This window comes from Ptychodera flava, chromosome 3, assembly GCF_041260155.1.
Source record: "Ptychodera flava strain L36383 chromosome 3, AS_Pfla_20210202, whole genome shotgun sequence".
NCBI lineage: Eukaryota > Metazoa > Hemichordata > Enteropneusta > Ptychoderidae > Ptychodera > Ptychodera flava.
Genome location: NC_091930.1, coordinates 4,004,227 through 4,020,506, shown reverse-complemented (window position 1 = coordinate 4,020,506; position 16,280 = coordinate 4,004,227). Strand labels below are relative to the sequence as shown.

The following is a 16,280-nucleotide window of genomic DNA, read 5'->3' as shown; positions in this document are numbered from 1 at the left end:
ACATACATACATACATACATACATACATACATACACACACACACACACACACACACACACATACATACATACATACATACATACATACATACATACATACATACATACATACATACATACATACATACATACATACATACATACATACATACCGATAGACAGACAGACAGACAGACACACAGCACTAGATAGATATGGTGGATGATCGTTCTAAACTGAATAAAACATTACTATCGCTGTGACACTGAACCATTACTTGCCGTTGTCCGACCCTTTTAATTCATTCTTGCTTTAGTAACGTCAACATTTGAGTGTCCATAATCCAAATGACAGCCTCTTTATGCGAAACCGAGCGGCTTAACCATTTTACTTTGTCAACATGTCAAGATCAGTACGTTTGTTGTCGGAACCTTTCCTGTTTGACAATGTCTACTCCAAGTTCTGCCTTTCATTAGTGGAGTTCGGCGTATAAGCAAACGCCTCCATGGGGTTACTTCATGTGTCGTCAATAGGATTTTCTTTTTGCCGCATTATGAACTAAAAAGACTGCGTGCATGCGAGAGTTAACAGGAACTTATACAGCTTTGAAACAAACAACTTTTCCATTTCCATATCGCGTTCAAATCGTTGCCATAACAACATCAAACATATACAATAGACAATACGGGTATTTTCATCTGATTACTTTTGCCATACATTACTTCATCGAGCACGCTTCGACGCCAACGCTGTATTCGATTAATGTTAGAACATGTATGTATGTGTCCGTCAATATAGTAATGTAAGTGAAAAACTCTCTTGCGTGTTATTAGGAGATAGTAGTGTGGGCTTGTTCAACAGTCTGGCAAACTATCAGGGATGATCACACACACACACCCACACCCACACATACAGATATATATATATATACACATATATATATATATATACAATATATACATATAATACATATATATATATATATATATATATATATATATATATATATATATATATATATATATATATAAACACAAATTACTTCAAGTACAACGTAATGATATCTGTTACTTAAGTTTCATGCATCACAGATATCATTACTTTGTACTTAAAGTAATTTATGTTATTATTTATAACGCTCTGCTTTGGCATCGAGCACTGTAACTTCCCAGAGCATTTTTTTAACAGCGTAGATCTGTCAGCATCATGTGAAGCCTTTATACAAAGATAACATCGCTTTCTTGTGTTAGAGTAACTCGATGCTAAAAATATACGAGCTTTCATGGATATGATTATCAAAAACCTTTTGTCGAGATGACTGTCGTCATTGGCTTTCGATTCGGTAATTGTAGCGATATCCTGTACACGGCTTTGGTTCAAGGTGATTATGCAATTACATACCTCATTTCCTATTGTCATAATTAGTGTCCAACCGGCAGCGGAAACTTACTTGAATTGCGAAGGTCGGTGTCTTCAGAAAAAAGAAGATATGTTCACAATTTGATATTTACAATATTGACGGCGTCGCGATAAGACGGCACAAATTTTATTCACAAAACGAAGTCAGAACTCTTGTACTCCAGTAAGAATGCAGTGTAACAAATAAGTTGTCCCCCGCTCCAAACAACAATATCCAGACACAGAAACTCGTCCTCAACACAAGCTATTAAAAATGTCTGCGTGCCATTTTGTCCTGATGAAGCATCATCACGTCGACAAAAATCGTATAATCGATTGCCATAGAGGGTAATGAATCGGTGACATTATTCGGCCAACCAAGTATACACGTGTGTGTGTCTGTGCATACAAAACGCATCCCGATAATTCTGCACTACTTTCACCATAGGCTTTGTTTTTGGAATGTTAGACATTGTCAAGAGATCAATGCTTTGTTTCTCAAGATTATCACCACTCATATAAACGACACCTGTTGATTGGTATGTCACTATAGTTGGCAATAAGTCCTGTTGCGGCTCTTTGGTCAGCTTTCATATTTATGTTAATTATGGAACCCTACGTAACGAAGCACTGAGGCCTTATCGATTGAGTAAACATTAACGGGCTCGTTAGCCGTGAATTTCAGCGTAAAGATCATATTCATGTTCGCGAAACTGGGATTTAGCCGCGGGTGAGGGGAGGGGCTTAAAGAATGTGAACTTTAAAGGATATGATTATCAAAAAGCTTTTGTCGTGATGGCAATTTTTATCTTCATGGACTTTCTACTAATTTTAGCAATATCATACACGGTTCAAGGTGATTATGCAATTATGTAAGTCATTTCCTATTGTCATAATTAGTGTCCAACCAGCAGCGGAAACTTACTTGAATTAAGAGGGTGGGTGTCTCCAGAAAAAAAAGAGATATGTCGACAATTTGGTATTTACTTTACAATATTGAAGGCGTTGCAATAAGACAACACAAAATGTTTCACGAAACGAAATTAGAACTTGTACTCCAGGAATAATGCAGTGTAACAAATAACTTATCCTACTTCCAAAGCCAGGTAACTCGTCATCAAATCAAGCTATTGGAAGTGCTTGTTTGCCATTTTTCCTGATGAAACATCACGTCGACACAAATCCTATAATCGATTGCTATAGAGGGTAATGAGATTAAATGTGACAATAATGCAATACAGTGCTCAGAAGATAGCCTGGCCGTTGGAGCAATCTCATTACAATCAGATATAGCGACAGCTTGCGTAGATTTGCTCCATTTCGTGTTGTACAGAGGCGAGGGCAGTACACGCAAACAGAATAATGTGTAATAAAAATGAACACAGCTCTGTACATCCGGGTTTTTAGTCTAAATTTTATTGAGCCAGGTGAATGGATGGGTAAAAGACGATCTGCACTTGCGTCACCTAACACCAACACTGCCCCGGCAATAGAAAACCGCAACTGTTACAACAAATACCCATGAGGCGAAAGAAGTCCGCTATTTTTTGGTACATTTGCATACAGTGGACGATTGCGACACGTTGGTGTTCACCGTTGATAATGAGTAATTATCTTCATACTTGCATACCTATAGATAAGCAACATTAATGAGTGTACTTTGCATAAATTAATGCGAACATGTCGGGTGCACAGTTGTGTCCTCAAACCCAACCATTAATTCGAATAAATCTAAACGCGCACGGTACGGGGTCACGGGGTCACATAAGTTCCCATGCGACAACTGTGATTTGCGTTTTGGCAGAACCATACGTTAGAAAGTCTTAGTAGCATAGCTTTACAATAGACGCAAGGAGATATATACTGTATAGGCTGCCACCATGTACTTGTATCTCATCTGTCTGCCATCGAGAATGTCTGCGTGCTTCCACCAGTTCAGGCAGTTACAATCGTGTGTAATAGATGTGTTCAAGTGTCAGATTTGAACCACATTACAGAACATTTGGATAAGAACAAGGATCTGACCTAAAATGTTGACACTTAGCTCTGTATCAAAATGCTTACGTCAGTACAACCATTTGATTGATTACATCACAGCTGTCGAAGCGAGACATAGAAGCGCAATCTGTAGATCAATAATTATGCAAGCAAGCGTTTAGGTGTAAACCAGTTTTGATTGATTTTCACGTCAAAGGAAACTTCAAATCAACTTTACCATCGCTGCCCTTATCTACTTGGCGCCATATACATTCGTTTTTGTTTCCTTTCAAAGACAAAACAGCGGGAATTTTGGTCAATAGCAGAGGTTATATCCTCGCTTTGGCTCAAACTACACCGAATATCTAATTATCCGAATATCCGGACAGCGCAAAGTGCTTAAGTAACCGACCTACAAATAGTTAAAGGGAAAGACTCACCTGAGGAATGCCGAGCCGCGTATTTATTATGAAAATTTAGGGACGTCTAGGCAGCTGCGTGAACCGACTGGACCGCCTAAGATTGTGTTAATTTGTAAAATTCGGCAAGTGGGACAAGCCTTCCTACAGAAGTTCGGAAACTTACAGCATTTGGTAAATATCTTCGCTTGACGAATATTTACCAGATATAGTGATTTTTGTCGAAACGAGGCTTAACAGTGTACGGTAATCTCGGTGCAATTTTCGCGACTACACTAATTAAAAAACATTAAATATTCACAAGACGCTACTTTTTTACGTTCAGAACACGAATAAATCGATCAATTCTGTAGGTAAAGAGGTACGATGAAATTAATTTTGTGATGGCAATTAACAGAAAATCGGACACCTTGGTTAGTGATTGTCCCCTAGAAACAGCCTACAGGTCGCTTTCATAGCAGAGGTCAGAGCGTCTCTTTGACGAAATACATATTTAGTTAAAGATATACTGTCACCAGTTCAAATTTTGCAACAGTTGCCATGGAAAGAGAAAAGCGGGTGGCCACTTTTTAAAACAGCGCTCTCACATGGGCATTTTGAATACCAAGGAACGCCCCTTTGACTATATATGGGCATTTTTAATTTACAGGTGACTGTATACCATTAAATTCAGAACTTAATGGGGCCCACCTGAAGAGTACTTGGTCTAGTCACAGTTTCTACTTCATTTTTAGAGCAATAAACGTTTTGGAGTACCTGAAAAGGCTGATCCAAGTCTTAATGCTTTCCAACAATAATGCTAAATATCATGAGTGACAACCAATGTCAGTTACCGAGTCCCTTTTGTGATGCGGTACATCTCAGCTATCTCCGGCTGTTGCCTGTAAGCAATGATCGATTTTGTGACTTTTTGCGACAACGAGAGACGTCATTATTCCTCCACACTTAAAAAGAAAACTTTTCACTACTTTATAAATGAAAATTCCATTTACGTATAGAGTTAACACAGAAATGGTGTCTATTTTGAATTTGAAAAACCGGTAAATGTCAGGTTAATTTGTTTCTCAAGTTCAAAGCTTTTTACGGTAACCTTAGTTTTTATCCTTGATTTGGTAAGAGATCATTTGTGACGATTTTTGGAGGAAATTTTGAGCAAAAGTTCAAGTCTTTTACATTCGGAGACACGTTTCTATTTAAAAGTTACTTTTTTTCATGCGAAACGTTTCTGACCAGGATGACAAGTTGTGGCATCTGCGCAGGTGTGGCCTGAACGAGATAGGCGAGCCGCAGCTGGAATCTCGCGATACCGCCACCACATCGCATTAAAAAACTACTAGTCTCAGTCACTGACGTTGTACCTGGTTAATCAGATCATTTGCATATCGTTCTCCTCAGATGTATGTTGGAGTGTAAAAAACTAGACAAGGCCGAAAAATGTCCATATTAATTCTCATCCGGAGTACCTTCCTGTTTTACCCAACACCTTCAAAAATACAACGTTATGAAAAGTCTTCGATAATAATGTCATCAGCCATTTGTGTGCTTCCAAGATGACAAGTCGCCCACCTTCTAGTCCAATGTGTGGCCTGCTGCGGTTACAAAGTTTAATGACCTCGAGGCAGAAATAAATACGTATTCTACCAACAGAGAAAACACCCAAATGTCAAACGTGATGAGATGACAAGATGGCAGTCCCTCAGAGAACGCACCGAGTGTGTGTCGGCTCTTTTTTTATATTCCGTAACGGTTGTCATAAATGTCAATGTGAAAATATTTTTGGATCATGGTATGGGGTGAAAGTGTTATTTTAGTTTGTTAAAAATACAGTCTGCACAGAAAAAATGACAACTAATATCTGCTGTTATAGTTTTCTACAAATAAGAGTACAAAAATTTAAAGAAAATATAAAAAAGACGTGAATATTTCAATGACCTTTCCCCGCCACGATGCTTTCCAAGGATATTTCAGTTCAGAAGATATTCATATTAATTAATATAGGCATATTAATTACTTTCTTGATAGTTACTAAGTACACTTAAGTTGGAAAACTTCGAAAACAGCGTATAAATTTGTGCTTTCTTGCCCTTGGCGAGACTGTATAAAGGAAAACTTTTCTTCCACAGTTTTTGTCGTCGGCCTCGTGACAGTAAATACGACCCCTTCTAATCAGTCGATTAAAGGTCGGACTCGACAGCAACGAATCGTATCGGCATTGTCAAAATCATCGCACCTTATCAACGGCTCGTTGTCACGTATTACTGCGAACTATGCGGTGGTTCCCCGGGGTGTTTCGTGTCCTCTGGCCTACCAACGAGAGGCTCAAGCCCGTCAGGGGCAACTGAAAGACGTGAAGCCGCTGACGTGTGAAATGATAATTGCCTTAGCAGCCAGTTGACTTCCCCACCCCCTCGGCATGCGAGAATATGGCGAAAGAAACGGAGTGATACATATCCTTACGGTCACTGTCATCAACACTTCAGCGAATTCAAACATTACTTAAAGTAAGTGTAACTTTTTTTGTGTTTCAGAACGTTCAGTTTCTCTACACAGCACGTGATGTTAAAAATGCCAGCTATCCAAATCGTCAGGGGAGGTGTGATACCCGCATCATCGTTTATGGTTGATTTTTTTGTCTGACAGATAAAATTGACCTTTTAACAATCGCACACAATCTTTTGTTTTGGAAATGATGGTCCTCGGAATTCCAATATTCGTTACTGAGAAGAATATGAAACTGAATTCGTTTTGTAGAACAACAATAATGCAGTTAAATGTATACTTGTCACTTGTTCCAATTTCGCCACAGTTATATGGAGAAAATCTGACCAACCACAGATTTTAAGCGGGTGGCCGCTTTTTAAAAACACCGCCCTCACATGGGCATTTTGAATACCATGGAACGGCCCTTTGACCATGTATGGGCATATTAAGATTATAGTGACTGTATACCTGCAATCACAGATCACAGCTATTGTCACCACAAATTTCTATGATAGGGAGCAGCCAGATGATTATGGCTAACATTACCTGCTCTGCTCGGAACCAGACCGTTGTCAATATGGAACGAGTTGATCTATTGGCTGTAATTTTGACATAGATCTCCATAGCAGTCATGTTAAACCCTTGAGCGCCAAAGTCAATTTATGTTACCTTTATAAGATATACCCCAGTCAATTTTTCTCATATTTTTGCCTGGATTTTGATAAAAAACTGTAGCCAATGAAATGTGGGTCCACTTTGTTCAAAATCATCAAAATTCATTCAAAATTATCAAAAAAATTACAGAAAAATTCATAAAAAATTATGGTAAAATAATGCACTAAAATTTTGGTGGGAAAAATTACGGTTCTCGGGGGGTTAAACTTACTCATTAGGTAGCTAAGGAAGACGTCAATTTCAAAGCAAATTACGAGCTGAACGCTTTCGTCGGAAATCGGGCGATTATCTCATTACATACTAATTGGCTAATTCCGATTGTTGTGCATTTTTGTTTCTTTCGTTCTTTGTTAAATTCGCTTTGTCAACTGTCGCGCAAATTTGTCAAAGCGCGCGTCGCGCAAAAAGGCAGACATAGGCAGCCTAACAAAAACAATCGTCGGATTTCACTTTTAGTTTTGCCAACAGTCACATTTCATAAAAAGACTCATCATAAAAAGAGTATGCCATTTTAAATAGACTCTATTTTTGTTTACTTTTCCCTGCATTGTCGACATTTTATTGTGGGTCGTAATTTGAGCAGATACAATTATCGACCCGGGGTGGCGGTGTTTACACGCGTCACTCTCACCGCAATTTGCATGTGGGGATCTATTTACACGAAGCTAGGAGGCACCGTGGTGACGTCACTGTGAAACGCCACAGGTAGAAGCAGGCCGTTTCCCTGGCGACACCGCATACCTGGTAAAGCCGCGTTTGTTGGAGATGTTCTTCGCGATAAGTCGCTGTGTCTGTCTTTTCGACGCGCGCTCATCGGAGCTTCGTTCGCAGTGAGACTGGATATCCCCATTATTTGAACCAAACCTGCGATGGCCAAAAGCCGCATCTTCGTGTGATGGTACACTCTCAACACGTCGTCACAAAACGACTATCTCCGTGCCTACAGTTAACATTACATGGATAGTTATGAAGGTATGTGTTGCGAACGGTCTATTGTGTTTTCAGGGAGATTCGTCACGGTGGTGGCCGCGTTAATCGGTTATCATCGCGGCACACCGAACAATTACTTTCACTGCCCGAAATCCAAGCACAACGTTAACTGGTATGCAGTGACTCCCGTTTCGCTTGTTTGGAATTCATGGTGTGTATTATTTTTTGTCGTTTGACGGAGCTTCAGATGCATACCGTCATCTTCTACAGTCGCTTCTTGTTCAAACTGTTCAAACGCCTCCAGCCAGCACTTTCCCTTAACTATGCGGGCGATTGCTACATGCAGTGTGGACAAGCCGGCATCTCTCTCTTCTCCCTATACATTTCGTAATTATTAATTCATTCATCCATCCATCCATCTATTCATTTATTTTCATATTTATATCTATCCATTGATCTATCCATATACATGTTTCTATTTGTCTATATGTCCTTCCGTTTGTCTATTTATTTATTTATTTATTTATTTATTTATTATTTTTTATTTATTTATTTATTTACCGGCTCCCATCTGTCGATAAAACATCATTTGTCGAATCACATTATGAGTACCGCTTTCATGCATCTACATCGCTCCTGTGATAGTTTCTAGATTCGCGCGGCGTTTCAACCAACCAAAAAAACGCTTATTGCATGCAAAAGGGGTGACTGCTAGAAATCTGCTCAATATAATTCAAGGATGGTCATTCCCATCTTCCACGCTTAGGACCTTAAGTTCGTGTGAATCCTACCAGTCAGTCTTCTTCGGTTGAGTTCAATTTAATCCCTGACTGCCATATGTGCAAGAAATTCTTCTGACGGGACGGTACAGGGTCGCCATCCATGCCCGTTCTCTCTCTCTCTCTCTCTCTCTCTCTCTCTCTCTCTCTCTCTCTCTCTCTCTCATTACTGTTTCTCCCGCTTTCATTCGATTTAATCCCTTTCCGAATTTCCTCTACCTTGTGGTACAGAATATTTTGATGTCACAGATGATCAACCCGTACACCACGATGCCCCATCTCACCGACTGATTACCCCGCTCAGTTTGCGTCATTGGGAAAGCAATGGTATTTTCAATGTTCACACTCCACGCACCGACGTAGGTGTTAACTACCCGGCTAAAACCTTATTTCTTTGTATGAGAGGCGTTTTACACTTCATCGAGTAGTCTCTGCATAAACAATCAGCATTGGGAGATTTAAAGTCACAGAAAGAAACGACAATGCCACGATTCTTTGTGTGCGCACCTACGTATGTTGTCGTGACTTAATTACTTCGAACTGGACTGATCTGATATCATGTGAGCATCGATGGCCTTTTCATTTTTTCCACATTGTGTTGTGAACCCAGACTGTATGCCCCCCTCGCGCGAATCTAGAGCTGGGATAACACTGTCTGTCATTCGTCTGTGTTGACGATGTATTCCGCACGTTGCGTTCTGCGTGCCCGGGATTACAGTCGTGTCCTTCACGGCATTACGGTGTTGCGTTCTCGGCGGGTAACGTCATCAACACGTGTGCGTAGGTTTGGAGCCATTAAATATTGTCTGACTATCGCCGTAATTGGCACTAATGTGCAGAACAGTCTAGGGAACCTGTCGCCCCCTCCTAATGATTGTGCATCAAAGAATGTAAGATTTGAGTCAAGAAATGACAGTGTTCACTTTGCAGTGTAATCACAGAGTCGATATGCGTGGTTTTTGCCTGTTTCCATGACAACGATTACGTTTCTTGTTTTGTACTGATGATTGTAGTCCACTGTTAACAGAGACAAAAAAAATCAAGTCTCTGCGGGTTAATTCTCTCTCCAAAAGACAGTGAAACGTTGCAGACAAACAGTATCTGAAGGGAAACACATTTAGAATAAACATGTTTATGATAAGAATTACACCGCTGCGTTTCAACGAAGTCAACGTGAATTTCTAAAGGCAGGGGCCGAAAACTTGAAAAGTTCAACGAATTTGTTCATGTCACTATCTGAGTAACTGTCTTTCATTTTGATATATACCGCGTCTAAAATCATTTCGGAGAAAATTGCACTAAAATTCGCGAGAAAAATGAGTGCACCTTCGTGTTTACAATTATATATCGCGCACAACTGCAGCGTCCAGCGTGCGTAATGCAGTATGGAACTACACCTCTGTTCAAACTAGGAATTGACGTTTTGAAGATGAAGGAAAATCCGTCTGATTTTCTAACAGAATAATCCCAATTATGTCATTTCGCCGTGAACTAGCTAGCTTAAGCTGTACTTCGGCTATACGATATTAATATTATCCCCGAAGCGTAGTCACACAAAGGATACACGACAACAGCGCGCTCGCCGGATATAATTACTGTTGTCTGTGAGATAGCGAAGGATACTGTCAAAATGACTTTTCAATGAGAAGATGCTTTGGCTTGCCAGGATGTGGAAGTATACTATCAAGGAACAAAAATCTCACGATGTCAGCTCTCGAGATTCTTTTATTGAATGTAAAAATCCCAACTGAAAGAGCTTGTCCGATAATTGACCCACGGATCTCGTCGCTGTCGAGGGCGAGTGTGTTATTACCTATCACTGTCGTCTGTGCCCTTCGATGAAAGGCGATGTGAACGAATCGCGTGGTATCTTCATCTCACGAGAGTTAAAAAAAGATTTACTGGACGCGATCTCTGCCTGGAGCAAAACATCAGGATGGCACGGAGCACGGTTTTTTTTTCTATTCAACCAGGTGATCGATGTCCCCTCTTCATCAATTTTTGTCTCGCCAATGTTTGTCTCTTTTCTTTGAACCACACACAGTGGCGAGTCTGTGTATGTATGAAAAAACGCTCCGAACAAAAACCAAATGAAAACATATCGATCTAATGTGTTCAGACTGTAGCGCCCACTTTTTTTTTTGTTTGAGGATACCATCAATTTGGAGTCAATCACGGACTCTATCTGTCCCCCATTGTCTCATTCGTTTCGCTCACATATCACCGGCGGGCTTTGAGTAGATGGACACGTGATCATCTAAATGCACAAATCGATTCGCTTTTCGTAAATCACATTAACTAGATATTATCACTGAAAGCTTTACATTCATTTCAACCCTTATCTGCTCCACTTGCCGTAAATTCCTTCAATTATATATAAACCCCCTCCCATATAAAAAATTTATATTTACCAATGGCTAGGCATGCGCTTTGTCTGCCGAGATATTGCTGATTCAGAAGTAAAGGTATGTATGTATGTATGTATGTATGTATGTATGTATGTATGTATGTATGTATGTATGTATGTATGTATGTATGTATGTATGTATGTATGTATGTATGTATGTATGTATGTATGTATGTATGTGTATATATGTTCGTGTTAAGGATGGAATGGTTGGATGGATTGTTGAATAGATGGATGGATGTGAGTGCATATATATGTACGCATGTGTGTGTGTATGAAACTGCATATGTCCATACTGTCTATATCTCTCCTTATCTGTCTCGGTAGGTGTGATGGTGCACATATACGAAGTCAATTTGCTATTCCCCTTTCACTACATGTTCTTGTCGAATTTATCATCTGATCAGTTATACAACGGTTCAAATAGTTTAACCTGTTGTCTGTCATACACGGTTGTCTCTGAGTGGCCTAGTTATTCGCTGCATGTTTGCTAACATCTCTGGCTATATTTGCTGGTAGCCCCGTCTCCAATAACGTTGACTTTATCGCTCTGTCAATATGTTTTCAATGGCAGTAAAGCAAACACTGGGAGTTCCGCAAAATTTATCCTGCATCGATTATGTTGGATCAATATTAAAACCGACTAATGGCTGTCGGTGTGGCGCATTGTTCCGAAGTTTACCGATCGGTTACGACGCGCCACGGGGCATGCTGACACGTACGGCAGGCACGTGCAGTGTCTGCGCGACGTTATATAAACACTGAGGGAAAGCAGTAGGACATTTTAACCCTCCGGGGGTAAAGCCAATGAAAATCGACGCATATCAGAGTGATTACGGTCAAATAACCACTCTTCGATCGATGGATACACATCTTTGACGCCCAGTTCCCCATTTTACACATAAGCGTGATTTTGTTCCAAATTTGCAAAAATGTCTTCTGGTTTCCTATATTTAACGGTGAATGTTCTAAAATGGCCGCGAAAACTGGTATAATAATTCTTATTATATTACCATGCCCTGCTGTCGCATTTTGATTGGTCGCGCTGAACCACGTGACTGACCACAAATACACAGTAATGGTCTGTTTATATGCCCGTGAATATGAATAATAAGATTAACAACTCAAAATACCGTAACTTTACAGCTCAAACATAAATCATAATCAATCACAAAATAAAATGGAGCACTTGTGGGCCAAGTTGAGATACTTTTTTCTGAAAATATTTCCAGATTTGCCAATATTTTACAGCGTGTGTGACAGTGCGTCGCGTATTGCTCAGTTCTGGGGCCCAGTTGTCGTTCGCTCCGAAGATTTTCGCGAATTTTGACGGTTTTCTCTGGTTCGTTGATAATATAATGGAAATAACAGACTCCGCACTGACCATTAACGTTTATTTGTGGGCGCGGGCTCGAGGAAAGCCAAATTAACGGGCTCGGCAAGCCTCGCCCGTTAATTTTTGGCTTTCCCCCTTCCCACAAATAAACGTTAATGGTCAGCGTCGCCCGTTATTTCTATATTGTTTTCAAACCGAAATTGTGTCTAAGTCGTGTTCGCACGCTTCGAACTTACACTTTAAAGCCACTGAAGAGGTGTTTACCTATCGCCGTGAACCTCTCTCTACAATCGTAGACGTCATAGTATGCTAGATTCGCGGCATGGTTCGCTGTCCGGATGACAAAAACAGTCTCATACCTTTCAGTTTTTTCTGCGCATTCACATTAGACAACGCGTGCGTATGTTATCAGTACGGGCAAGTTTTTCCTGGTTCTATGCCTCACACCTTGTGAGTAAAAGTACCACGCCTGAGTTGATGGCGGTCGATATATGTTTCTCCTATTGGATCATAACGTGGAGGTAGCAGAGAGACTCGCTTCTGCCCCCGTGACTTATTACAGATTGATTTATGGCGGGTGCCACGTGTGGAACAGAATGCGCTTACCATTTGCGAAACACCTGACATTACTTTTCGGCCGACTTTACTGAAGGTCCATATATTTTAATTTCTGCTACTCGTTTTTTGACTCTCATGTTGTGTGTATCGGTACTTGTTTGTTGTCTATCTATGCTGTGCCGTTTGTGTTTGTTATATCGAGTTTGTCACTAGACTGAACTTACAAAAATTATGCCGTAGGATTATGGCTGGGTACTATTATTGATCTGATTCCAAACACGACGCATTTGATAAACATGTTGCAGCTTCTGTTTCTCGCTAAGATAGTGCTATTAATGATGGTAACCATGGAAACACTCATATAACGTTACATTTCTCAAAATTTATTAGTAAATGTAAAACTATCGCGCGCGAAGTACATTGCGCGCTGTTTGGTTGAAACACCAATACGTTGGATATACCCGCATACCATATGTCGTCGCTAGTGCCACAAATTACATCCCACATCTCCCGTCTATCCTGGTATGCATAAACGAAAACGGTGAGTCAAAACATCAGGAAAGAAGGTTTGACGGTCACGCTGTATTCACGTTTTCCTCCTCATTCGAAAAAACTTGAGACGTTCATAACTGATCACGTGATTTTCACGTACGGCGTGATTCGCTTCCGTTCTCCTTAAACACCTGCGAGGTGCACACTTCACCGAGGTGAACGTGAACCTTCGCGTTTCATTCAGCGTATCTTAGAAGGGCAGTGAACTCTGGAGAACTCATCCAGATTTTGATGTGACAGGTCTGGCCTTGCCAAAGAGCTTAGGCCCCTTCAGCTCCATGCTCAAGAACTTGAACCTTGTAGTCGAAAACATTGCATTGCACCACTCAGGAGTTTCCTGCGCTCAAGTGCCCCGGCCATTTGTTGATGTAGTTTCAAGTCCCCCCTCCTCCCGGCCATCTGTCGATCATTGGTTTCTTCTGTTCGTGTTACCCCATCAAAAAAAACTTTTCTTCGTTTTCCACAAGCGGACTTGGAAGGGTAGGTAAATCCGCCCCTCTTTTTCAGACCATCGATATTTTAATACACGGTCCACACAAAATAATACAGGTTCACATAGAAAACAGAATATGCAAATTAAGGAGTGTTATGCAAATTGACAACCCTCTTTTTAGGGTCTATTATATTTCCAAGCTGTGGAGCACAATAATACAGCCCCATATAGCTAACGAGTTGGACGATTACACCACAAACTAGATAAGTTTTAATGTCCACGATCTACAACATTTTTCTCCGGTATTTTTGTTGTGTTGTATCAAGCATTTGTACAGTTTCTTGGTCTGCTTTCAAAATCCTGTAACCATCTGTACTTTACTGGTGAAAATTTGTTAAATTCCCAACCAAACGTTTTCAATAACAAACGGAACTTTCCAACGGGCTAGAAAGCATCGTTCAAGATTGAAAATGCAAGATTTTTGGGGCTGCCTCAGGCGTCTGAGACTATCAGCCAATATTCGTGAGCGCACCAACATTGTGTTTCGCTTATTTGGATTATGCTGACTCATCATGGTCAAAATTTGATTTAAAAGAATAAAGTGATAAAAATATTGCTCTACGGGTACTAATAAAAGGTACCGTTCATAATCGAACTTTATTTAACGATATGACATAGATAAATTTTCAAAAAAATAGATGGACGGATGGTCTCCGTAAAAACGAGTTTTCAACTTGTCATTACGCGAGAATAACAACCGCATACGACCCACATTATACGGGAGAGAAAGATGATGTTTAAATTGTCGCCTCCATGAACGTCAAGGTCAATTACATTCGTAGCAGGTTTCATTGCGAAAAACATTCACCGATGAGACGAAATTTTGCTCTTGATTTACCCTGGTAATGGTGTTGAAAAACCGGTGTCATGGTGTTGAAAAACCGGTGTCATAATATCCCACGGTACCAACACGTGTTAACTACACGTTGAGGGGTCACGTTTTTCAACCACCGGAGCTCCGTAATTGGCCCCAGCGTACCTCGGAGTGGCCTTCTTCCGCGGTAGTTCACCACAGAACTTAATGTGTTCCCTCATGATGTCACTGCCCATTATTATTGGGAAGCGGGAAACACAAATTAAGCCGGCGTCACCGTCGTCTAAGAAGGCCGCGTTGCCTGCAAAAACATTGAGATTGGAGTGTCGAGACAGAAAGGCTTTGCATTCTTGTCAAACTTTCCTCCAGGTAACGTAAAACAAGTCGCTTTTCAAATAAAGAATAAAAATCAGGGGATCATCGTGCAAATTTTCACACCAGAGAACGAACAACCTAATTACCGATCTTGACATTCAAAATGGCCGCCATGATCCCTGTGTCAACTCGGAGGGGGATTAAACTTTCGATTCTTGCGAGAACAAGACAGCGAAAACGCCTTTAACCACACGAGATTAAAAATAAATCCAATCCAAGCGGTAGACCTGAGAGATATTATCAAAATTTAAGATTCCGATATCTGACTATTGCACCTCCGAAAATTTTTCCTTATTACAGCTGTGTTAATCAGCTTTTCCAACATGTATTTCACAGTAAGTGATAGATTATGCAGTTTTTCTCAATGCGAAAGTAAGTCAAGGGTTTTGTTTGTCGTGTGACTTGATTTCACGTCGGATCTGCGCTCCTAAAACTGCCCACTGTATTTTCAACCAAAGCACCAAGACGAGGTACGATGTTATAAGTGTCGTTGCGCTTGTAAACGAAAACGTCATCTGTATACGCACGTCGCTTTCGTCTTCATTCTAATTGCTTTGACTGTGAAGAGCGACGCGTCACACCGATAAAGAAAATATGAGAACGACTACAAATAATGTATTTCGGTAAAATTGTCAGCACATTTTAGAATTTAACAAAGTAATTTTCACAGTTTACTGCGGAAAGTCGTGCCCAGTCGCGTCTCTTTTGTCAAATGCGATAAAAATCGTTATGGTGAGACAGGACATTGTCTTGAATGCACGATATTTTTTATAACAGCAAAAAAATGTGTCCTTTCGAGATGTTGACAATGGCGGATCCTCTTTCACAGAAGATAAGTAGCTTTGACACTTATAAACCGTTTTCATCTCGTCAAAAATGTCGGGCGCCACTTCAAATCACCATCGCAGATTTTTACAATACCGACAGAGTGGGGAAGAGACCATATCAAGCGTTAGGAACGCCAATGTCAAGGGTGCTATTGTGTCAATAATTACTACATCAAAATCAAATGATTGTTTCTTTTTTCGCCTTTCGGCTAAACATATTCAAATATGCGCCGTCTCGGGCGACAATCCCTCTGAACGTGATTCAAACTAGCGACAAAAG

General features: G+C 40.4%; 1 protein-coding gene across 4 annotated transcripts in view; it reads left to right on the top strand.

Moving 5' to 3' along the window:
- The window catches only part of LOC139129447 (adhesion G protein-coupled receptor B1-like), a 113,266-nt gene that overhangs the window by 41,958 nt on the left and 55,028 nt on the right, over positions 1–16,280 (top strand). For 2 of the 4 annotated variants that reach the window (XM_070695082.1, XM_070695081.1), the window contains exon 1: positions 7,634–7,901. The exons of the other annotated variants lie outside the window; for them this stretch is intronic. In XM_070695082.1, the coding sequence (XP_070551183.1) occupies positions 7,896–7,901 (6 nt within the window). In that variant the 5' untranslated portion in view covers positions 7,634–7,895. Of the gene's footprint in view, positions 1–7,633; positions 7,902–16,280 lie in introns of those variants that run through there. 4 annotated transcript variants of the gene reach the window in all.